At 41.9% G+C, this 25,232-nt stretch overlaps 1 protein-coding gene across 2 annotated transcripts in view; it reads left to right on the top strand.

The window, feature by feature from the left end:
- REEP2 (receptor accessory protein 2) overlaps positions 1-24,689 on the top strand; it is a 30,296-nt gene extending 5,607 nt beyond the window's left edge. The window contains exons 3-9 of one of the 2 annotated variants that reach the window (XM_064458184.1): positions 2,192-2,268; positions 3,466-3,534; positions 3,741-3,861; positions 4,425-4,538; positions 4,920-5,067; positions 5,370-5,527; positions 10,569-24,689. In XM_064458184.1, the coding sequence (XP_064314254.1) occupies positions 2,192-2,268; positions 3,466-3,534; positions 3,741-3,861; positions 4,425-4,538; positions 4,920-5,067; positions 5,370-5,527; positions 10,569-10,643 (762 nt within the window). In that variant the 3' untranslated portion in view covers positions 10,644-24,689. The remainder of the gene's footprint in view (positions 1-2,191; positions 2,269-3,465; positions 3,535-3,740; positions 3,862-4,424; positions 4,539-4,919; positions 5,068-5,369; positions 5,528-10,568) is intronic. The other variant, XM_064458185.1, reaches the window with a different exon arrangement.
- Positions 24,690-25,232: the final 543 nt, after the last annotated feature.

Genomic DNA, 25,232 nt, shown 5'->3' with positions numbered 1-25,232 from the left:
AGGGCCTGCAGCAACAGGACAAGGGGTAATGGTTTTAAACTAAAAGAGGGCAGATTCAGACTAGATATAACAAAGACATTTTTTACAATGAGGGTAGTGAAGAACAGGTTGCCCAGAGGGGTTGTGGATGCCCCATCCTGGAAACATTTCAGGTCAGGTTGGATGGGGCTCTGAGCAACCTGATCTAGTTGAAGACGTACCTTCCAACCCAAAGTGTTCTAAGATTCTATGATTATAATGGATTAAAAAAAAAAAATAGCCTGGTTTGACCCTGTCATGGTTTAAACCCAGTCAGCAGCTAAGCACCACACAGCCACTTGCTTACCCTCTCCCCTGCCCTGGTGGGATGGGGGAGAGAATTGGAGAAAAAAAAGAAGTAAAACATGTGGGTTGAGCTAAAGATAGTTTAATAGGACAGCATAGGAAGATATAATAATAATAACTGATAATATTCAAAACAAGTGATGCACAATGCAATAGCTCACCACCCATTGACCAATACCCAGCCCATCCTCGAGCAGCGATGGCTGCCCCCTGACCAGCTCCACCCAGTTTATATACCAAGCATGACATCACATGGTCAGGAATATCCTTTCGGCCAGTTTGAGTCAGGTGTCCTGGCTGTCCTTCCTCCTGGCTTCTTGTGCATGTGGCAGAGCATGAGAAGCTGAAAAGTCCCTGACTAGTGTAAGCACTACTTAGCAAAAACTGAAACATCAGTGTGCTACCAACATTATTATACTAAATCCAAACCAAAGTACTATATCAGCTACTAGGAAGAAAATTAACTATCCCAGCCAAAACCAGGCCAGACCCACAGTTTTTGAAGGCATCTGTAATCTGTGGATTGCAAACATCAAAAGAGGAAAAAAAAAAACCATTTTTGAGTATTCTCTGCTTTCTGCTCTTCTAGTTTCTGGGCATCTGCACTTAAGCGACTTCTGGAAGTTGATCCTGCTGGTTTATTTAAGAGCTATATTTGTTCTTGTCTTTGGCTGTAGAGCCTAGGGTGGAGGGTGGTAGGAGGCAACAGAGGGCAAGAGACCTGTGTGCAGTATCAAAGATGTGAACACGCAGTTTATTTAAAGAGTAACAAAGCAATGTTTTCTGTTCTTCTCATTTCCTCTTCTAATACTCCTAAGCATTCTTTTAAGCAGAATGAAAAATTCTAGTGAGCACTGAGCTTATGGTTTTGTCAGGCTGTCTACAGTGGCTACTCCTGAGTGGCATGAGCTAATTCATGTAACCGCAGTAGTTTTCACTAGGAAAAAGTAGATACTGTCAGTTCATTCCTTTGTGTTTAATGACGTTAAGCAACAAACTGCCAACTGGACATCAGTCAGTATAGATCCCTTTCTGAATTCTTTAGTCAACTCATACCTTGTCCCCTGGATGGAAAAGTATCTTCTGCACATTTGTCATCTTATTATTTGCAACCTTTTCCAGGTCTTTTGTGAAGATGAGCAGCACAGATCTTAACGCTGATTCCTGTGGCATTCCACCGCTAACTTTCCTCAATGTGAAAAATTGCCATTTATTTTTTATCTTTTGTTTCCTCTCTTTTAACCAATAGTTAATCCTCAAGAGTCCCTTCCTTTTTATGCTTGACAATTTAGTTTCTTTGAGAGTTTATTTAAGCCTGTTGGAAACTTTGTAGAAACTCCATACACCCTACCTGTAAGGGAAACGCTATGGCAAGACCTTATGGAAACCTTGTAAGAATTCAGCTACATTTGTGAGATTAATTTTTTTCTGCAAAAAACATATTCTTCATTACATTATCTATATCTGTGTATCTGCTAATTGTTTTTATTATTATTGTCTTTATTTTGCCTAATACTGAAGTAATATTTACTGGTATGTAGCTTCTCTGAAATATCTTGGCCACTGGGATCCCCGTTGCTACTGTTGATTTTTTGTTATTCACACACTTCTTCATAAAAGAGCTGATTGATGTTGCTGCATTGATGAGCTAACCATTTGTTTCATAGAGTTGCTTTAGAAGTAAAGTGAATGATACCTGGTCCTGTCCAAACTGATGATACAAGGGAAAAAAAAAAGGGCAGGATTAGATACTGATTAGATATGCCTTCTTGTTGTTGAATTCCTCTTAATGTGTGGAGATGATGCGTCAGTTTTACTGAGGAGATTTCGCTTTTTCCTGGAATCTGATGGATGTGCTCTTTTGCAGGTGAAGTGGATGATGTACTGGATTGTGTTTGCCTTTTTCACCACTGCAGAAACACTCACAGACATTGTTCTTTCTTGGTGAGTTCCTTGGTTGTTTTGGTTTTGTTTGTTTTTGTTGTTTTGTTTTTTTTTTTAAAGAAGAAAGGAGTAGTGTTAGGATCCTAAGAATAAACTCTCTCTCCTTTAGGAGTTTTCCCTATGAAGAGTCTGCAAGTTTGTAAATATTGTGGGTAGCAGCTGCTGTCCTAGCTGTTTCATCTCCTATACTTGCAAACAGTTAGAATAAATACATGGTATCTGTAAGAGGATCTTCATCCATTCATAACAAAGTATTTTGGAGAAGCTGTTAACATGAACTGGTAAAGTTTGAGACATGGTGGGCTGAGACACTTAAAAAAAACAAAAAAAAAACCAAAAAAAACCAAAAAAAACCCACCCCAAAAGACAGTAGAAGGAAGGGAGCTGGTTTGCTTTGTGAGCCTGTTGTGTGGAGGAGCAGATCAGATGCATGTCTGTGCTCTGAGTGGTGTTTTGTGTGATAACATTCTCTTCCACCAGCGGGGGGTGGGGTGGAGCGGAGTCAGGGGAAGCAGGTTTTTAATCCTTTCAGTGCTGTGTGTCATGCTTGGCAATATGGAGGCCTCCAAAAATGACAAGTCATCGCTACTTGTCTTCAACTGAACCTTTGGGACAGGATATCATCAGTTTCCTCACTGCTTTAGTGCTTGAGCTTTGCATACATCTCTGAAAGAATACTAGGCAAAAGTTGCACCTTTTAAAGACACATGAAATGGCTACATGCCTTCCAAAAGTGCTCAGCAGTTTTGCATCTTCCTGCATAGACTTTGAGAAGCAGACAAAGATCTGAAAAGTATAAGCGCATTGGTTTGTTCACGTGCTCAAAATGGACCACTGAAAACAGAAGTCTTCTACTACTAATAGAAACAGTAGAAAGTTTGCATTCACTTGTTTCAGTCTCTGCTCCTGTATCTTCCCAGAGGCTTTACTGGGTAAGGGTTAGTGATGAAAGACTTACATGCTGCCTGCTTTTTTTTGTTTACACTGATCCTGCTTTTGTGTCTTATCTGAGGAGTACCTACTGGAAGTTTCAGACACTGAACCTTAGCAGGATCTTGAGATTTATTGAGAAACATAGTTGAAAATTTTGGAAAATGAGAGGGAAACTAATATAATATTAACATCCAGTGGATACTCTCTGAACGAACTTCAAAATGATGAGAGTAGCTATCAGATTTTAATTTGGTGTGTTTGCAGGGCTGAGAGATGCCCTGTTTATGGAGTTTTCATGGCTATGGATGAAAGACTAAATGAGACTCGAAGAAGGTATGTCCTAGGATTTCAGAGGGTTCTGCTATTCTGACCTGATATACCGATTCTTTTGTTTCTGAGCCTTTGTCTTGCCTTTGCTCTTCCTGCCTATGCTGCTCTCTACCGGTTACCTCCATCTGTCTCTGTGCTGATCTGGATTCCAGTTCTCCCATCTTTCTCTCTCTCTCTCTTTTGTTTTTTTTTTCCCCTCTTTCTCTCAGGTTTCCCTTTTATTTCGAGCTGAAAATCGCATTTGTGATTTGGCTGCTCTCCCCTTACACCAAGGGCTCCAGTGTCCTCTACAGGAAGTTTGTGCACCCAACGCTCTCCAATAAGGAGAAGGTACTTGCTTGTTGTTAGAAGATACTGACCTGTCTGGGAGCTGACTGACTTCTGATTCAGTTATGCCACAATAAAAACTGAAATGTGCGAATCATGCTTGTGCTGACATTAGTGGATGTAGAATGATTCTGTGTCTGACAATGATGTCATACTGCAGCTTACTGAAGATCATCATGTGGCCAGTAGTTTGCCTAATGCTTAGAAAGCACGTTTGGCTCACCCAGTGTCATGAGCCCTTATAGTCACTGTCTGTAGTTAAGCTCTTTGAATCACAGTAGGAGCAGCATGTTCTGTAGCCATGCTGTTTTTTCACATTGTCAGTATAAGCAACTGCTTTGTTTCAGTTGTTACGATTCAGAGATGGCATACTTTAAGTAAAAGTTGCATTTGTGAGCTTTCTATAAGCAGCAGAGAAACTGCAGTTACATGGTCAATGACAGCTGATGGTGGTAGCCTGGAAAAAATGTCCAGATGAGCTTTGGGTTTTTAAGGGTAATGGTGGGGAGTCTTTGATCATGTTTGTAACGAGGAGCTAAATGCCATGTTCCACATTGCCTCCCTAGGAAATTGATGAATACATTACTCAGGCTCGTGACAAGAGCTATGAAACCATGATGCGAGTTGGCAAGAGAGGGTTAAACCTTGCTGCCAATGCAGCAGTTACTGCAGCTGCAAAGGTAATGCAACACCTTCCGTAACATTCAGGAATTCCCCAGCAGTTTAGTTTTGTGTGCCTGCCAATAGTGCTGTGGGTCTGTTAGGGATGCTGGTACTTGTTGGCACCAATCTACTTTTCCTTTCCTCCAGTTTGCCTTGCAGTTAATCCCATCCTTCATTTTCTTTTTCCACTTACGGAAAAGTAGAGGGAGAGTGGAATGGATTTTGCTTTAACCTCTTCTCTGTTGGTCTTGGGAGCATACTTTTCTTTTTCCCCTTTCTCTGTTTTTTCAGAGTACCCTAATGGCAAATAGGGCACCTTTCCTCTTCTGAATGATCCCACGCGAGATGATCTTGGTGAAGATGAAGTGCCCTTGACCCTAATTTTTATGTCCTCTTAGGGCCAGGGAGTTCTGTCTGAGAAGCTGCGAAGTTTCAGCATGCAGGATCTCACTCTGATCCGAGATGAAGATACTGTACATATGCGAAGCCATGAGCCACAGCTGCACCCCTCTGGTGGGAGTCTTCTTGAAACGATTGAGGATTCAGGTACAGAACACCCCTGCTGGGCCATTATGAGGCCTCATATGGTGGGCCAGGAGGGGAGGAGGAGTTCCCTGGACTTTTCATGCATTGGGTCTCAGGCGGACTACAAGATTCGAGGTTATCTGGGAGAAGTTGCATTGTCTTCCCTAGTCCCTTCCCATCTACTAGCACATCCCTGTACTTTTTGGATTATCCTCCTTAAGGATTGTTGACGACTCCCTTTCATGTGGTCCAGGGTGGGCCATTTTACACTTCCTGTGATTTTTTCAAAAGTATTTGCTAAAACTTTCTCTCTTATTCCTTAGCTTCCTGTTACTCCTCAGGAGAGGAGAGCAGTGTGGCACAGAGGTCTAATGGAACCCCATCGGAGGCTAGAACAGACCCATCAGATGAAGATGCAGGAGACAAACTTCCTAAACGTACCCAGAGTCTCAAAGCTCCTAAGAAGATGATGAAAGCTGAGGTGAGATGGTGTGTAAATATTCCCAGCACACTGTTGATTTGTGAGCTTTGTTGGAAGGCTCTGGCTTCATAATCTTGGTGCATTTAGAAGCTGTTTGTATAAACTTTGTTAGACTACATCAGAGGACTTGCTGTCTACTTGCTATACTAGTCTCTAGCTTTTGTATTTTTAACATGCCTGTAAGATTCTGTCATAAGCCAGGACCCAGCTTTGCTTTCATTCAGATTTTGTGTTGAAGGGTGGGGCTTTAGATATTTTTAACATGTTTTGTTGACTATATCCTCTCTCCTGTCTGTTACAGTCTGAATATATAATACTACTGTGACATTTATCTCTGGGACGCCACTTTCTCCTCATCTAAAATGCAACAGTTCTGTACCCACTTAGGGGTTCCTGGACTTCTGCGTATTAGATATGGAGAAAATGTAATTTCCTCCACCACACCATTCCCCATCTCCACCACTCCCCCCAACCCCAGGGTTTTGTCTTGAAGTTTAGGTAACTGGTCATTGTTGAGCTGTCCCCTCCATATGACCATGTGATGATTCAAGATATTTACAGCCATTCAGATGGGACATGAGTTGCCTGTATTCTTATTATTAAAGCAAACCATACGTGAAAATAAATGCAGTTGTGTCCAAGAGACATTTTAGCTTAACAATCTTTTTTTTTTTCAGCTGTTGGTGTGTTTTGTAGAATATGCTTTCTGAGGTGCTGCTTTCCAGGTTTTGACTCTTACTTGAACATTTCTTGTGGTTTGATTTATACATGATAAAATGCTTCTCCGTTTTTGTGAAGTTGGGGTTCTATTTGCCTGATTCAGCTTGGACTCCTAATTTTATTTTTAATTTTTATTTAAGATAGAGTGCTATATGACTGGCTCACATTGTTGAGCTTTTCAGGCTAAATATTAAATGATTTGGAGGAAACTAATTGCTTAGAGCATCATTATAAGTCATCCTGTTAACCTGATTTTACAGTGTACAGGACACCTTTGCACGTGATTAATTTTTGTTACAGAATCACAGAATAATTGGGGTTGGAGGGGACCTCTGGAGATCATGTGGTCCATCCCCACTGCTTGAACAATGCCATCTAGAGCTGGTTTCCCAGGACCATGGCTTTTGAACATATCTGAGGATGGACATGCATGTCTAAAGATGCATTTAAAATGAGCCTGGATCTTTTTTAAATTCCCAAGGCTTATTTCTGAGCTGACCCCTCTGCTCTCTCTGTAGCATATTAGACAGGAGTAGGGAAACAAGATAACAAAAATTTGATTCCAGGCTTCCTAGTGAGGAATTTTTAAAGTGAAATCATTAAAAGACAATAACGACTCTTCTATGCTGTTTATTGTGAATACAGAAATCCTGATTAAGCCCTTTGCAGGCATATTGGTTTATATGCTCAGTCTGTTTGGACATTTGGTTCAGATGTAGGAATTGTAGCAGGCCTTTGACTGAGATGTGAAGTAGCCTCACAATCACAGGCCTTGGTCCTTGTGGGGGACTTCAACCACCCTGATATTTGCTGGAAAAGCAACACAGCAAGCCATGCACGATCCAGAAGGTTCCTGAGAGCATTGAGAACAACTTTCTGATGCAAGTGGTGGAGGAACCAACAAGGCGAGATGTTCTGCTCAACCTTATACTAACAAACAAGGAAGGGCTGGTTGAGGATGCGAGAGTTGGGGGTAGCCTTGGCTGCAGTGACCATGAGATGGTCGAGTTCAGGATACTGAGTGGTAGAACCTGGGCGACAAGTAGGATTACAACCTTCAACTTCAAGAGGGCCAACTTTGGCCTCCTCAAAGACTTGCTTGGAGGAATCCCATGGGTTAGGGCTGTAGCAGGCAGGGGTGTCCAAGAGAGCTGGTCAGTATTCAAGGACCATTTCCTCCGAGCTCAAGATTGGTGCATCCTTAGCAGGAAGAAGTCAGGCAGAAGAGCAGTAAAAGGAAGTCTGGGGGTACAGTGGGCCCACTGCTGAACAAGGAAGGGGACCTGGTGAAGCAGGATGCAGAGAAGGCAGAGTTATTGAATGCCTTCTTTGCCTTGGTCTTTACTGCTAAGGCTGGTGCTCGGGCATCCCTGCCCCCAGAGGAGAGAGAAAAAAATCTGGAGAAGGGAGAACTTTCCCTTGGTTGAGGAAGATTGGGTCAAAGATCACCTACGCAAACTGGATCCTCGCAAATCTATGGGCCCTGATGGGATGCACCCATGAGTGCTGAAGGAGTGGCGGCTGTTCTTGCTGAGCCACTTTCCCGTCATCTTTGAAAGGTGGTGGAGGACAGGAGAGGTGCCCGAGGACTGGAGGACAGCAAATGTCACTCCAATCTTCAAAAAGGGCAAGAAGAAGGACCCAAGAAACTATAGGCCAGTCAGCCTCACCTCCATCCCCAGAAAGGTGATGGAGCAGTTCGTCCTGGAGATCATCTCCAGGCATGTAGAGGAAAGGAAGGTTATCAGAAGTAGTCAACATGGATTCACCAAGAGAAGATCATGCTTGACCAACCTGATAGCTTTCTATCATGGTGTGACTGGCTGGGTCGACGAAGGGAGAGCAGTGGTTGTTGTCTGTCTCAACTTCAGCAAGGCATTCAACAGTCTTTCCCATGGCATCCTCATAGACAAGCTAAGGAAGTATGGGTTGGATGAGTGGACAGTGAGATGGATAGAGAACTGGTTCAACAATGCTCAGAGTTGTGATCAACGGGGCAGAGTCTGGTTGGAGGCCCATAACTAGTGTTGTTCCCCAGGGGTCTGTACTGGGTCCAGCCCCGTTCAATATATTCATCAATGACCTGGACGATGGGATAGAGTGTAACCTCAGCAAGTTCGCTGATGATACCAAGCTGGGAGGAGTGGCTGATACACCAGAGGGCTGTGCTGCCACCCAGAGAGACCTGGACAGGCTGCAGAGCTGGGCCGAGAGGAACCTCATGAAATTCAGCAAGCGCAAGTGCAAGGCTCTGTACCTGGGGAGGATCAAGCCCCTGCACCAGTACAGGCTGGGGGCTGACCTGCTGCAAAGCAGCTCTGTTGAGAAGGAGCTGGAAGCGCTGGTGGACAGCAAGATGACCCTGAGCCAGCAACATGCCCTGGTGGCCAAGAAGGCCAATAGTATCCTGGAGTGCATTAAAAGGAGTGTGGCCAGCAGGTTGAGGGAGGCTATCGTCCCTGTCTACTCTACCCTAGTGAGACAGAATTTGGAGTAGTGTGTCCAGTTTTGGGCCTCGAGTTTAAGACCGACAGAGAACTGCTTGAGCAAGTCCAGCAGAGAGCTACTGAGATGATCGGGGGACTGGAGCATCCCCTGTATGAGGAAAGGCTGAAAGACATGTTTGTTCAGCCTGGAGAAGGGAAGACTGAGGGGGGATCTCATCAATACTTGTAAATACCTGAAGGGCAGGTGTCAGGATGATGAGACTAGACTCTTTTCAGCGGTGCCCCATGACAGGACAAGAGGCAGCGGGCACAAGTTGGAACACAGGAAGTTCCCATTAAATATGAGAAAAAACTTGTTTACTGTGAGGGTGGCAGAGCAGTGGCACAGGCTGCCCAGAGAGGGTGTGGAGTCTCTTTCCCTGGAGACACTCAAAACCCTCCTGGACACAGTCCTGGGCACCCTGCTCTAGGTGTGCCTGCTCAAGCAGAGGGATTGGACGAGATGATCTCCAGAGGTCCCTTCCAACCCCTGCCTTTCTGTGATTCTGAGATCTCCAAGATTGCCCGGAAGGGCTGAATGCATTGTAGATCATAAATTCACTCTTCTTGCCAATATCTAGAATGAAAGACAGTGCAGTAAAGTGTGCAAAATAGTTCAAGATGTTTCTACATCTTTCAGAGAACAGCATTTGGCATGGCAGTCAAGAAGCAGAAAAATTACAGCAGTGAGGCATTATATGAATGTTGCCAATTAGAAATATCGCTATGTCTGATCTTGTGTTGAGACAGCTGATTTCAATTTTATTATTACACTTGTCTTGTTTCAGAATGTCTTCCTCTTCTGCTTGCTATTTGATGGATATGCTCAGAGTGAATTGTTTACTAACCAAAAACAAATGGAATGATTAGAATCATAGAATAGTTTGGGTTGGAAGGGACCTTTAAAGGTCACCTAGTCCAACCCCCCTGCAATGAGCAGGGATGTCTTCAACTAGATCAGGTTGCTCAGAGCCCCATCCAACCTGACCTGAAATGTTTCCAGGATGGGGCATTCACAACCCCTCTGGGCAACCTGTTCTTCACTACCCTCATTGTAAAAAATGTCTTTGTTATATCTAGTCTGAATCTGCCCTCTTTTAGTTTAAAACCATTACCCCTTGTCCTGTTGCTGCAGGCCCTACTAACAAGTTTGTCCCCGTCTTTCTTATAAGCCCCTTTTAAGGACTGGAAGGCTGCAGTAAGGTCTCCCTGGAGCCTTCTCTTCTCCTGGCTGAACAAGCCCAACTGCCTTAGCCTTTCTTCATAGGAGAGGTGTTCCAGCCCTCTCATCATTTTCATGACCCTCCTCTGGACCCTCTCCATCAGGGCCATGCCTGTCTTGTGCTGGGCACCCCAGGGCTGGACCCAGAACTCCAGGTGGGGTCTCATCAGAGCGGCGTAGAGGCAGAATCACCTCCCTTGACCTGCTGGCCTCACTTCTTTTGATGCAGCCCAGAATATGGTTGGCCTTCTGGGCTGCGAGCGCACCTTGTTAGCTCATGTCCAGCTTTTCATCAACCAGTACCCCCAAGTCCTTCTCCACAGGGCTGCTCCCAATCCTTTCATCCCCAGCCTATATTGATACTGGGGGTTGCCCCCACCCAGGTGCAGGACCCTGCACTTGGTCTTGTTGAACCTCATGCTGTTCACATGGGCCCACTTCTCGAGCTTATATAGCTTCTTGAGTTAAATAGCCTTTCTGAAACAGTGGATGACATGAATGGGGTCATCGTGTTGTAGTGTCCTATTTTTACTCTGCATTCCTGTATCTTTCTGTTATAGATTTAGGTGTTAAAGTAAACTAACCTAATATGCCTCTTTCTCTTTCTCCTCAGCTTCCAGTAAGGAGTGTGAAAGCCCGCCCCAAGAAGAAAGCTGCAGGCTCTCTTGCTTCTGGCGAGTCATCCTAAGGAGACCTCCCCCTCCCCAGCACCTGTCTCTGTCCCAGGATTTGCCTGTTACTTTTGAGGGGAAACTCCCCAAAGGAAGGGAGCTGAGATTCATGTACATAACAGATACTGCTTTGTAGAGCTCATTCCAAGGCAAGGGGGAGGCTGGGATTCAGAAAACGGAGTAGAGGATACACATCCTCAGGAATTTTCTCCTTTTCATCTCTCTGTTGGAGGGAATGCTGATATGTCTGTACATAGCCTGTAGCCTTGGAATTCCCACTGTATAACCCTAGTCGGGGAGAATCTTTGCTGGAAGAACTGACTAGGGTTACAGGCATCCATTGCACAGAAGCTGGAAAAATAGTAGACACTGGAGTTCCACAGGGTGGGTGGCTCCCTAAAATGTCTTATCTTGCTCTGGGTATTCTTCTGCAGCTGCATGTTGTTAAGAAGTGCCCACCATGGTTCATCTTCCTTAAGAATGGACTGTACCTGTCATGTCCATCCCCTTTGAGAAAGTGACTTGAAATGATGTGTGGTGAGTGCTCTTGAACATAAAGGACTAGCTTATGGGAGGTGTATGCTAGATTCCTGCTACTAGTACTTGAAGATGAAGAGGTTGGGTTTTATTTTATTTTTTCTGGAAGGTGAAAGGAGATGATTGAAAAACTGAGTAATGAAGAAAATGTGCTGCTATATGCACATGTGATACAGGTGATACATGGATACAGGTATCTCCAAGAGTTAACTATTGAGAAGGAAAGTTGGGCATCTGTAAGATTTTGGCTCTTTTTGAAGCTGCTTGAATTTTTTTTCAGGTTCTGTTGTTCACTTTGATTCCTGTGAGGGTGAGGCGAGTCCCATGCAGTGGGAAAGTTGGCAGGGAGACTGTTGCTTTGCCATTTAGTGGTTGAACTCCATGTCATCCTGATCCTTTTTACTACAGACAAATTCTTTCATTCTAGCAGACGACTGGGGAAAATCTGGCTCAATACAGTCTGCAGGCATACTTGAGAATTTCAGAAGCCCTTATCTCTCAGCTTTAGGAGATCCAATCCTCAGGGCATAAGAACTGACAAATAGCTGATGTATGAATTTCACTAATTCCAGGATTCCATTTACAGGGGATAAAAAGCAGAGAGTAGGGCACAATACTGTGATTAATCAATCCTCTTGCTTTATCCTACTGCAGCCCTTGCACAAATTTTCTGTCTGACCCTGTGCCATGTTTATCAAGGTCCTGAGACTTGAGCAATATGTAACACTTGGGACAGAACTACACTTAATGTAGAATATGTATCATGGGAGTGAAATTGCAGTGCTGCAGAGAAAACTTGCATCATGCCAAGCCATGTTGGATTCTAATCTGTTGAACATTAAGGGCAGATTTCCCCCGTACACATGCGAGCACAGTCTATAGGAATTTGAGATGAGTAGGGTTCCTGTTGTTGAGATCTATAATGGGGGAGTACCATTATAGACATGGTTGTCTGCAGGAATACTTGATGGTCTTAATCTTTACTGAAACTAGTCATCAAACGAACCTGGCTCCTCCTTCCCTACTGAAGACCATTCTTAGCTCTAGGTACAGGCATTTCTGTTTGCCCATGTCTTTTACTGTCACATTTCTGAAATTACAGTGGATTCTTCATGGAGCCCAGTATTTTGCTGTTGACAATGCATAGAAGCACTTCTGCAATTAACGTTCCACAAATATTTCTGTCCTAGGGAATAGCCCTTCAAAAGTTTTTGAAGTTGAAGATTAGGACTGATTTTTCTTTTCTAGTTTCCCATTGTCTTGGTGGCAAATTGTTATGAATTGACTATTTTTTTAGGAAACAAGTTGGTTTTACTTTTATTTGTAGCTTTTAAAAATTGAAATCTTGACAGACCGTGTCAGAAACTTGCATCTTGTCAGAAGTACTTGTCCCAAACTATCCACAAGGCCTTATCCAGAAGCCAGTAGAAAAAAATATTTGGTTTTGAGTTTCACAAAAAACAAACACACACACACAGGTATTTTGTTCTTTTTGGTTTGTTAGCAAACATTGTATACGTGTCTCACTAGTATGTGCAAAGGCATGTCCTGAAGCAGGAATTCTTTCTGTTTCCAAAGGAAATTTCTCCCTCCAAATGAGGGATAAAAGTCTTTACTGATTATGTAGAAGATTCAGTTGTGAGGGATTGCTAGCCTAGATTTTACTGTGCTGAACAGGATAGAAACATTATTCTCTATATACCAAATATCTCTATGACCACATTTCTTGGAAAAAAAAAAATTAACTAAAAATTTCCATAGCAAATTATTTATGTAAATCATTGTGAGAGACTTGATTTGGAAGACAAGGATTGGTTAGTCTCCCCTTACGTTGATCTTCATGCCCTTCCCTTGTGCATGCGTTATGATAGTCTCGGATTACTCGGTTTTCATACAGTGACTTTCCAAAATGTTTTCTAGAACCAGTTCATTTGTAGCACCTCTTCCTGCCTTGAAGCACAGAAAGAATTTCTGAAGACTCAGTTTTGGCATTTGGATTTACCTTTGTCTTCCTGAGCTAGGTCCTGTGCTAAGTATCTTTTACTTAGCATTGATGCTTGATGTCATTAGCCTATGGGTACGTACAGGTCAGTCTTACTCTGGCTTTTGTTGTACAAGGGAATTAAATGATGTCTGGTTGTAAGGGAGAGTCTGGAATAGAGTCAGGGACCATTAGCTAGTGTGTGATACGAAGCTGATGATGTCAAGTGGCAGAACTTACCCAGAGCAAGAACAGTGTCTTAGCACGGACACTATTTTCTTCTTCCAGTACAAATGTGACAGCTAGATTGTGCTCTGCTTGATCAAAGCCTCTGCAGATCTGCCACCACCCAGGTGACCTCTTAGTGAGTTCTATAGTTCTGCATTGGATGGCATGGTCTTACATAGAAATTCTCTTGTTAATGAGAACGCTGAATGTGCTCTTTTGGTAAAATGCTTTTATCAGCTGTTGTTCAGCGTTTTCAGCAGGAAATGCTGGAATGTAGTTTCTCCTCAGTATCATCTGTGGGCTTCGTTGTGCAAATAAGCAACTCGTTAAATCTTCACCTAGCAATAGAACTAGAAGTGTTGTGTTGAGTAAGTGTTTACACCCCTTCCCTAATATGCCTGGGCACAGAAACGCAGCAACAGAAAATGATACCTGAAGTTGGGGTGTGGGGTGTGGCGGGGGGTGGTGTGCGTGTGTCAAACTTTGTGTGCCTAAAAATTACCCTAAAATACCTGTACCGTGAGATACAAAGTGAAGCCATGACTGCCTTTTGGAAAGAAATGTACATCCAGCTTTATAATACCATGAATAAGTGTTCTGCTGTTAGAAAAGAAAATAGTGAAATGTGGTTTCCCTTCTGAGAAACTTCATGTTTTGCTGCGTAAAAGGGAAAAATGTTTTCTTGCCTGGCAGTATCTTCCATGGTGGGCAAGAAATAGGAAAATACAGGGGAGGCTACTGTCAGGTTTTAAACCCTACACTTCAACTAAAAATCTTAATTTCTTACTGTTCTTTATTGAGTTTCTGATTCTCCAGCATTATGTTTCTGAGTCTGGGGGACTGATTTCTGTTAGACTAGATTAACTTGCTTGGCAGGTGGAGGGTGTATTAGAGAGGAGGACACTGGTGTTTTTAAAATTGCAAAGCTTGTTCTGGGGAAGCTATGCCTTCCCCCTTTAGGGAATTGAGTTCCGTTCATTGGCCTTTTGCAGTGCAGTGCTTTCGTTTTTATACATTCCTCTTGGAAGTATGACTCCCTCACAATATAGTAATTTCTGCCTTGAAAAGCAAGATTTCTAGAGAACTCTGACTTTCCAGAAATTGTTCTTTATTCTTTGCCATCTTAAACAGCAGGAAATGCAGTGCCTTAGGAGGAAAGTGGGCTAACTGTGGAATACTTTGCTGGTTCTCTGATCTGCACATAACATGCAAGCCTCCTTGATACAGTGCTAACTGTGAAATGTCAGCGTATGCTTGAGAGCAGCCATTGAATCGAGCTGAGTTTTCCTGTCTGTCTTCCAAACTCGCATATAATGCTAGAAAGTGTGGCTTATTGCCTAAGAGAGAAATCAAAGGGGAAAAAAAAAAAACATTCTTGACCTTCTTTCTGACGGGGGCACTGTATTGTCACATTATTGTGCTACTTGCGAGATGCTGAATCATATCTATGGAACTGGTCAGTACTATAGCTTTTCTTGCTTTACCCACTGAGAATTTGTGATGTGCCACCTGGCTGAAGCATCTTGTGGTGCTGCTTTCTGAGTTGCCCTGTAAAGTCAGATATGTGGAAAACCAGCAAAGTATTTTGAAGCTATATGAGCTCACAGAATCATAGTCATTGGAGTTCGAAGGGGCCGCTGGAGGTCAGCTGGTTCAACCTTCCTGCTCAAGCAGGGCCACCTAGAGCCAAAGCCCAGGAGCTCCTGTGTGTTATTTGTGGTTATATTTGTGGTTATTTGTTATATGTGGTCCGGACCCTACTGAATTTAGTATTTAAGAGCTGGTATGTGCAGAAATGCATAAGCTGTATGGAGATGGGCTTTATTGTTACTGAGGAGAAAGAATTCCTGGTCAACTTTTGTCTGGAATTTGGCACTATTACAAGACAGTATAAACATAGAATCATTAAGGTTGGAAAAGACCTCTAAGATCATCAAGTCCAACTATCGACCCAACGCTACCATGTCTCCTAAACCATGTCCTGAAGTGCCACGTCTACACGTCTTTTAAATACCCTCAGGGCTGGTGACTCCCCCACCTCTCCGGGCAGCCTGTTCCAATGCCTGACCACTCTTCCAGTAAAGAAATTTTTCGTAATATCCAATCTAAGCCTCCCCTGATGCAGCTTGAGGCTGTTTCCTCTCATTCTGTTGCTAGTGACCTGGGAGAAGGGACCAATACCCACATCACTACAACCTCCTTTCAGGTAGTTGCAGAGAGCGATAAGGTCTCCCTTCAGCCTCCCCTTCTCCAGACTAAACCCCAGCTCCCTCAGCCGCTCCTCATAAGACTTGTGCTCCAGACCCTTCACCAACTTCCTTGCCCTTCTCTGGACACACTCCAGCACCTCAATGTCCTTCTGGTAGTGAGGGGCCCAAAACGGAACACAGTATTCAAGGTATGACCTCACCGGTGCTGAGTACAGAGACACAATTACTTCCCTACTCCTGCTGGCCACACTATTCCTGATACAACATAACTCAGTCTTACATTATTTATAGGTATCGTTAAGAAGCCTAGAGGCTTCAGAAGAGGTCTTAAGAGGTGTGCAGAGTAACTTGTGAGAACAATTGGTTTGAACATTAAATGAAGACAATGAACTTGCATAGCAACTAAGAACACGTCTTGTGAGATAGAGTAGAAAATGGGCTGTGTACAGTAGAGAGTTGTCCAGGAAATATTGCTGACTTTCTGATCCTCAAGCAATACCTAAACTGTGCTCTACAGATTAGAGCCTGGTTTCTCTCTTACAGCACCTCGCTGTCTGTGTCTTAACCTTTCTAAGCTGGACTTGAGCTACATGCATTGAGATTCTTCAACATTTCATTGCTTCAGAACAATGAAGTTTAAATTTTACCTCAGCAGGCAGCTGACCTGCAGGGAGGACCAGATGAATATCAAGTATCTTGCATCACTTTGTAGTCGATGTGCTATGCTGGGGAAGCGCGAGCAGGGAGCTGCAGAAGATACATTCATCTGGGAAACTACCCACCCCCACCCCCTGCCCAAAGCCTACATTTCTGGATGAGCCAAATGCTGGCCTTTGCTACACTCATATACACAGCTAGTGGTAGAATCCTAAAATTAAATATCGGAATTGCCAGCGCTCTGTTTCTGATGAGAAATGGAATCAAAATAATATGAAGGTAAAAGAAACAGTGGCAAATTGGCGGGTTTTTTCCATGCAATTTTACAGGTAAATTTAGGGCTTTGCTGCTTCTTTGCTTAAAACCTTTCCATAAACCCCTTAAAAAAACCCGGATACTTCCTTGCTCTGTTTCTCAGCTCCTATCCTTTCACGACTCGGTTTTGTTTCTTATGTTTTCTCTTATTAAGCAAAGGACTACTTCCATTTTGCTAACTATGGAGACATGAAAAATACTGTCTTTTAGAGCTCAAATTTAGCCTTTTTCCATTATTTAATCCTATGACCTAGAATCATACAGTGACTTGGCCTAAGGCTGGATTCCCAGGTGAAATCTGAGCATCTACTGCCGATAGCATAGTTTGAGGTATGTCCCTTTTCTTGCAGTGGGTTCTGGCTGAAATATGCTTACTGCAGACCCTTTGGACAAGAGCGTTCTGTCTGCATTTAGCCAAATAATGTTAAAAGTCTTCTCTAATGTATATCTGAGACAGTCTGAGACTACCTGAAAGATTTGTGGCAGCAGTAGAAATGCATTGCTATGCTGACTTGCCAAAGATGGGGAATTCAATCGTGTTCTTTGCAGCAGGTCAGGGAGGAAAGTCAGGCTGGATGGGAAGCATACAAAATTTTTACATACAAGGGAACTAAGTTTTTATCATAAGTAATGCTTAGAAACTTAACAAAAAGAAAGCAAGGTGAAAATCATTGGTGACTTTATAAAATCAGGAGGTGAATTATCCTGATCGTCAAACCTAGTATTGAATACAAACCTTTTTGTATTCATGCTGCTGCCTGTTTAGGAAAGCCCTGAGTTGATGGACTCCTCACTTTTGACTCCTCTGTTAGATTATTTCTCAAATGTTGTGAATGTCACATAGAGATAAATGAAATTTTTATTTTGATCTGTGACCATGAATTAATGTAGAAATTTAGGCATGCTGAGCTGTGTATGAGAGAGTGTTGGTTGAATGAAAGCCCAATTGAAAAAATGGAGAAGCTGAGACAGATCTAGCCAGGTAAAGATGCCTGAAGGACCTTCCTTGAAGTGCAGAAATTAGAGACTATGTAGCAATGCCTGTTTTTGATTCAACATTTTCATGACAAGGTTCTGGTTAGCACAGTGCTGCTCTAAAGGCAGTAAGGCACAGGGAGGGTTGTGTATTGCTTTTTGTCCACCAGAGGGTATAAGCATAACATGCAATCACTGAAAATGAGAGAGCAGAGACTTGTCTGAAAACAGTTGAATTATGACAGGTTGAACATCAGTATTTCCTCTGTAAGAGAGTGAAGGTGCTGCTTAGAAAGGGGTGGGGAGAGGGAACAAACTGGGGTTCTAGTGGAGAAATATGAAGTAATACTGCAGTTAACCCCTGACTAAAAAGGCTATTTAAGCTTGCTGGGCTTTCTAATTGAGCCACTTTGCAGTGAGGCTTGCTGAGATAATAGTTTTAGAGAATAACTGTCCTCAAATCATTTCGTTGCCCATTCAAACTATTTTCTAGCTGCAGGCAACAGCTCTGTAAATGCCAATGTTTGTGATGTATCCCGCCCAGCCTTTTGCAATTAACCAGTTTCTCTGTCTTTATGTACTTCAGTAGTGTTGCCCTAATTTATACTCTGAATTTTGTAGGATTTCCTGGTCAGAATGAGTAGTTGCTTTCAATTGGATCTGTATTCTGTGAAAATAGAAGCAATTTTATTCTAAAAATACAGATGTTTCTAATGGTTACTATGGTAATTTGTGACCATGGCAACAGAGAGTTAGCATTCTGAAGAACAGACGGGTTCTTTGGGGTTTTGTTTGCTTGCTTGGTTTTTTTTGTTCTGGGTTTTTTTTTTAGTCAACAACCTAATTAACAATGCAAACACTGATTTTTTTTTTATTTATTTTTTTTATTTCTTAACCATCCAAGATCACATGGGTACAAGGGATTTTGACATTGTCTCACATAAGATTTTTATAGAAAAGCTGATGAAGTACAGGCTGGATGAGCAGACAGTGAGGTGGATAAAAGACTGGCTGAATGACCAGGCCCAGAGGGTAGTGATCAGTCCCAGGAAGTCTAACTGGGGGCTGACAGCTAGCCAGTGTAGCCCAGGGCTCAATGCTGAGTTCTAGTCTTGTTGAACATCATCATTAATGATCTAGACGACAGGGCAGAGTGTACCGTCAGCAAAGTTTGTTGATGAGACTGGGAGCGGTGGCTGATATGCAGGAAGCAGCAAGAGGTATATAGAGTATCTGACCTTACATCTCAAAATATATGGAAATCGTAATAGGAACACAACAAGACAGTCTGAGATTCTTTCTGATGGTGAGAAAGAGGTGGTCTTTTATCTGCAACATCACAGATGGAGACTTACAGACTGAAGAAAGGTCCAGGACATACAAGCAGGTTTCTGTAGGAAAAAGAAATAGAATAGGGCTGGGGATTCTTTATTGTCAGACTTGGTAAAAAAAAAAATAATCTATACGTTTATGTTCTACTTTTCCATTATATGATCAGAGTTAAATAAACAACATAGTGCTTTCAGGCAGGTGCTAATTTCAGCTACAAGTTGTGGATTGCCCTGATGTAGCTGAGACTGCAAGAGCATGTATGGCATTATAGGAAACACTTAGTAATGATTTAAAGAGTTAAATTTATAAGAAATCAGTATATTCTTGAGGGAGGTAGGAATGGGCTCTTATGGCTAAGCCTTGTATTTAGGGAATGGCTATCTCTGCCAGCATAGAGCTAATGTAAAGGCTCTCTACTAGCAATGCTCAATGTCAGTTTTATAGGGAAATGTGCTGGATATAAGTTAGCCAAAGGCAAATCACAGATTTTTTTTCCAAGCTTTCTCTTTTTCCTAGGCCCTGTTGGGGAATCTAGCAACTGAATGGAAATTACAGCATTGCTGCTGTCACTAGCTAATTTGGGGCAATTAATGTCTTGAATTAAATTGAATCTAAACTGCACTTAAAAGCCAGTTTTTGTAAAGGTCAGCTGTTGTGACCATGCTGTATTGGCCACAGGAATACAGTAACTGATCACTGAAGCCACTGTGGTGCTCAGAAGATGGAAAACAGAGAGAAGGCCACCCCAGACTGAATTGGTTCAGCTAGTCCAGTCTTCTGTCTCTGATACTGCTCAGTCTATTTGATGACGAGCGGCCAGTCTGGAACTAACACACACACACGCTGGAAAAGCGTCTTCCTGACACTGTCGCCTTTTTACCTATGCTCTGAAGCATGATGATGGTAAATGATTGGGTTACTGGGAATTTTTTATTTCTTTTGTGGAGGGGGGGAGGGAGTTGTTTGAATTTTTTCACTAGTTTTTTTTGTACAGTCATCAAAAGTTTGGTCACTTGCTGCAGTATAATGACTTACACGTAGAAACCCTAAGGCATCCTAATCTTGTGTTGTGCTGGCTTTGTTACCTAGACTCTTTCTAGGTATCTTTTTACATTCTCTTTTGTGAAGACCGTTAAAGAAAATTGTGTATTATCTCTTTGATATCTTGACCTTTTGTTCTCATTTATTTTCTCCTATCTCAAAGGACTCATTGTTTTTCTTCCATTTCTCGCCAGAGTATGATACTAAATGTTTTATTGATGCAGCTGTGCTTTCATTCCACAGGGTGGCAGCTAATCTGTATTTCACTTCTCGATTATTTTGACATTTCTGCTAGAAGCAGCTTTCCTGGTCGAGTTCCCTTCCGAGTCATAAGGGTCATGAACCTTTAAATGTAGCCCTTCTGTTGGGGTTAAAGAGTGTTTGGAAAAGCTTATTATATTGTGTCTGTTCAGGCTGTATCAACTTGCTCAAGATTGTAGTGGCTGACAAGATAAAAAAAAGCATCATTCAAGGACTGAATTTTGAATATCATATATATTGCTACTGTTTTATGTGGGTCTCTCTTGTAAGTGGTGCTCCAGGCATAACTGAACACAAGTATGTGGCAGCACCTCTAGACAAAAGTTGCTTTGATAGAGGCTTAGTTATTGATGTGGGTGGGGGAGAGAGGTTCTGGAAGTTATTTTTTCACTTTTTGCTTCCAGTTTATTTTAACAGATAAATGTCTCAGATAATTTGAATTGAGATTCCCATGTGTTATTAGAATAGGTTTGTAGGTTTATGAGTTGCAGGTATGGCTCTTTGTTCTTTGCTATTCAGTTTACATAGTTTCCTCCCACCCCCTGCCCCAGTTTCTTATTATTGATGCATCTGAATATTTTTCTTTGAAAGGCTGCTGTTTTGTTATCTTCTCAAACTGCGCTCTGACATTGTTTTAATTTATCTCCATGTCTTTTTCTTGTGTATTTAGTCTCTTGCCTTTCCCCCTCTCCATTGTTAAATAAAGAAATGGAAATTAATACAGAGTCCTGCTATTTCTGCCATGTAAAAAGTAAGGCAAGTTTTAAGAATCTGGTTTGTCTTGGCTTTGTTTTCTCACTTAAGATGTTGCCTTTCAGTTAGGTTGTGTCCACTTCCCAGCTATTAACTGAGGACTTGGATTCATATCACAACTGTATTTGTTAAGTGGCCTTTTCATTCCTGCAGGTCCAGATCACTGTGGAATCAAATACTATTACTGTTATGCATCCAGGAGACCTACCTAAATTGCAACTGCAAATAACTTCTGGGGGGGACAGAGGGTGGAAAGAATTTATATGTGCAAAGTTAGAGAATGAGTATCTGTTTCTGTGTGCATGTGCAGAAGCACAAATATTTAGTCAATACTGCATAGCTACTATACCTAGGCATGAAATATTAGATGGGTGAAGAAATAATTGCAGCCTTGCAGGGCAGGTGGCAAGAACTCAGCTTACTTACTGAGAAGCCTGTGGTGTAGACAGCAGATGCAAAGGGTGTGTCAGATTATGAGGGAAAAAAATAGGCTGTGAGAAGAATTCTCTGTGGTTATCATCAACAGTTGGTCCTCCACAGGCCCTGCTAGTGAGTAAAGTGGGTAGTCAGTGCTAGCAGTTGTAGTGACTGGGATAAGAGAGGAATGCAGCTAGCGGGATTCTACTGGCATTTCTTGGCTTGTTGTTTTGGGTAGTACTGAGGTCTCAAGCTGATGGGCTGTGGTCTCCAGCTGGAACTTAATAACAGAAGTAATGGACTGAGTCGCTGGTTTTGATTGAGTTGCAATCCTTTCTGACTTTGAAATTCAGCCTAGATTTTGGTTCTTTTTTCTCTCTTCCCCGCCTTCCCCCCCCACCCCCCGGTACAGTTTTCCTTTGGGACCCTCACGTAGGTGGAGGATTTCTCTTTTGTCCCCTTGCTGTCAGTTTTTCCTGCCAATGCTATGAATGTCAAACCTGCCAGCCTTCCGCCTCCGTGGATGTCCTTATGAAGGAGGTGGATTTGCTGCTGCTTCTGTTTCAGCCAGCTCAGAGTTGACATTCCCAATCCCAGCAGTCAGAAGCTGAAATGTTTATGCAGTAAATAGAAGGTGTTTGTCTGTATTTCTGGGCATATGCAAAAAATATTATGTGGTTATTTTGCTCTCTGTATATGTCTGTGACATTTTGTATCCCCACTTTTCCCAGAGGACAAGTGTGTATTCACGTATTTGTTGTACACTCAAAATATGGTTCAAGAGCACTTGACCTATGCAGAGTGATTACAGGAGCAGTTAATGAGTTGCACAGGTTTGGACCTTGAGTTTGCCTGTTTGTTAGAACACTGGCAACTATTGAATTTCAACCTCTTCTCCTCTTGGGCTAGCAGCCTCAGGTAGAAAGTACCACTGAATTTGTGAGTTGAAGGTAATTGGTTAGAGATGATTGGCAAACAGCTGAGTCTGCTAGCACAGGAATGGAAGTAATCCTTTTGGATCTTAGAGATTATTATCTGGTCAGGATCATTCGTCCCTGTTTATGATGTTGACTCACTAGACCTGTCATGATTTAATAATGTGGATAACCATGAGACTTTGGAACCATTCTGTGCATTCACTAGGAAATCTGTGCAATTTTCATCAGCCTGACTTCCCATGGAATGAGAGTAAAATTTCCTGTCCTGAGCTGGCATGATTTTCTTTCTACCAGTTGGAGGAGGGTTGCTTTGTGTTCTTCCCAGCATATAGAAACCATTAGAATTGTTTCTAAATCATAAATGTCATTTGGCTACATAAGACAGGGTTCAAAATGAAAACAAGCATACAAAGCAATGAAGTGTCTTCAGTGTGATGTCTTTGTGCTTCTGCCTTTTATTTGACATGTGAAACCAGGCCTCACGTTCTTTCTAATGGACCATGCTACGCGTGTTGATCAGCGAAACGCTGAGCTTCATTTTAGAGCCTCTTAGTCTACTGGCTCCAAGCAGTAGTATCGGGTACAACGGTATATCCATGGTGTTCTGGTTTTAGCCTTAAAAATGCGTATTAGTTGTTATCTTTTGTATACTTGTGCCCAGGCATTTGGCTGCTTTTTATCTAATCTGTTTTGGTTTGCTTGTGTGTACTTTATAAAAAGCTTTTCTTGGACAGTGTTAAGTGGGTAAAGACCCTTTTGAAATGGGTATATATGAAGAAAAGGATCAGAGATTCTACAAAAGAAATGAAGAATTATTTCAGGGAATCTCTGTTTAAACCCTCCAGATGGCTTTTGCACATGTTTGTATATTAGTGAATTACAGGTAAAGGAAGGTTCCAATTCCTTAGCACCAAATAAGTATTGTCACTCTAAACTCCAAGGAAGCTGGAAGAGTGAAACCTGTGCTAACTGTGGACAGATAACCACAGCTTTTTAGTTAAAACTTTGTTTCTTAATCAGAATAAATTCTTCCGCACACAACCTAAATAACTGTGATTATACATATCAGAACAGTTTTCCTGATAGACGGTACAGAAACAATGTGGTTCCGGTAGGAATACAAACATGCTGTTGCTATGGAGCTTCTGCCATCATCATAGTAAAAGACACTGCCAATGCTGCCATACTCAGCTTGTGGGAAAGGCAGTCATAACCTTAATTGATTTTTACAGAGCTCAATTATATATTCTAGCAATGAAATAGGAGAAACAGTCCTACCAAAGTAATCTGGATTCTTTTCAGAAAGTGAGATAACTCATGTGCCAGGATTTATGGTAAATTTCCATGCAACAAGAAAGCAAAAGCCAGAAGCAGGGAAAGAAGACCGTATCAATCAGTATGTAGGTGCAACAAAGTCAGTGACCAAGAGGAACATACATCAGTTGGACGAAGTTACTGTACACAGATGTACACATCTGTGGTAGAAGAAAACACCTGTCCTGAAGAAGCAACTCGAAGGAAAATGTTAAACACAAACAATTAGAACTATGAAGTCTGGGAATCCTGGCCTGTTTAGAACTACTCAAAGAAGAAATTGAATACATTGTTTAGTTTAAGTTAGTAATTTAATCCTAATTTGACACTATCATCGCTATAGTGCATGCATCTCCACAAATCCAACTGAGAGGCATGGTTGACATAGAAGATGGTATTTTACTAAACTTTACATACCTAAACCTTTAAATGCTGTCTCATAAAATACACCCTGATTTGAATTCTGTGCATTTTGCGTGAGTCCTTTTTTTGTGCAGAAGTGTTCAGTAATGAACATAGACTCCTTAAAAGTTGAATGACCTCTGCACATGTGAGGTTATGCAAATGAAAAATGCGTAGAGTGATCGTTTCTTGCTACCTAATATATATAAAATATTGATCCAACGATTTCTTGTTCAGTACATCTTGTTTTCTAGTGTTCTTTCCAGGTGATTTAAAGACATTGTGTCTTCTTGAAAGACAGTCCTTTCAAGTTGCTTTTTAATTTTTTTCTTTTTTTGTTTAATTCATTTATTGCCTTTACTTTCATTTAACCCTCTAATGATGTCATCCTGTACCCCTCAAATCAAAAGGAACTTAGCCGTTAGATATTGTAGATTCCTTTTGGTTTTCATATCTATGTTCAACAGCTTTTACAATGCATTTTAGCTTGCATTATTTGTGGATTTAATATGTGACTTACTAATGAGACTGAAGTGTATTGGGTTTTAAAGTATTCTCCTGGGTTCCTTTTCAACAACACTTCCGTTATCTTTGTAGGTCTTTCTCAACATAATTGTTATCTCAGAAAATTAAAAATCTGGATATATAATTAAATGCAGTAAAAGTTCTTAATAAAATTGCTCTGTTCCTTTCCTTCTGAAATTGCCTGTGAGGGAGCTTAAAGTATATAATTTCATGATGTATGTAATATGCATACAGTGCGCTTATCCCAGCATTCCCAGAAATAATTTTCCTTCATGTAGCGGGTGCTTAGTTTGTGACTAAAGCTTTAAAGTCAATCCTGTGTCTTCCTCAGTGTCTGCGAGGGCGCTGCTGGCCTCTCATGCAGTAAATTCTGCCAAGTTGTTGTTGTTTGCCTATATTGAATGCAGAGGGCTTTGATTCCCCCGCTCTAGTTACTTTCATAACTATGTTTAAAATATGTTTACAAAGAAACAGCTTGTGTGGGAAGAATGTTTGTAAGGTCCTTGGCTGCTGCTTACCAGTGGATCCCATGATTGTTTTTTGTCTTTGCCCCTGTTCTATTTTACTCTGAATCAAAGGATGACTTATAGCAGAATTGCTTACGGGACCCAGGTTGGTACATTCCTCCTGTCTGTAGGCCTGGGGGGACAGTTGCTGGATTTTGAGAAGTATGAGGAGGCATTCATTTTCTTGAAATGGATCTTTTCCATTGAATACCAT

Source organism: Phalacrocorax carbo, chromosome 8 (genome assembly GCF_963921805.1).
Source record: "Phalacrocorax carbo chromosome 8, bPhaCar2.1, whole genome shotgun sequence".
NCBI lineage: Eukaryota > Metazoa > Chordata > Aves > Suliformes > Phalacrocoracidae > Phalacrocorax > Phalacrocorax carbo.
The sequence above is the reverse complement of the archived record's forward strand: the minus strand, read 5'-3'. Positions and strand labels throughout refer to the sequence as shown.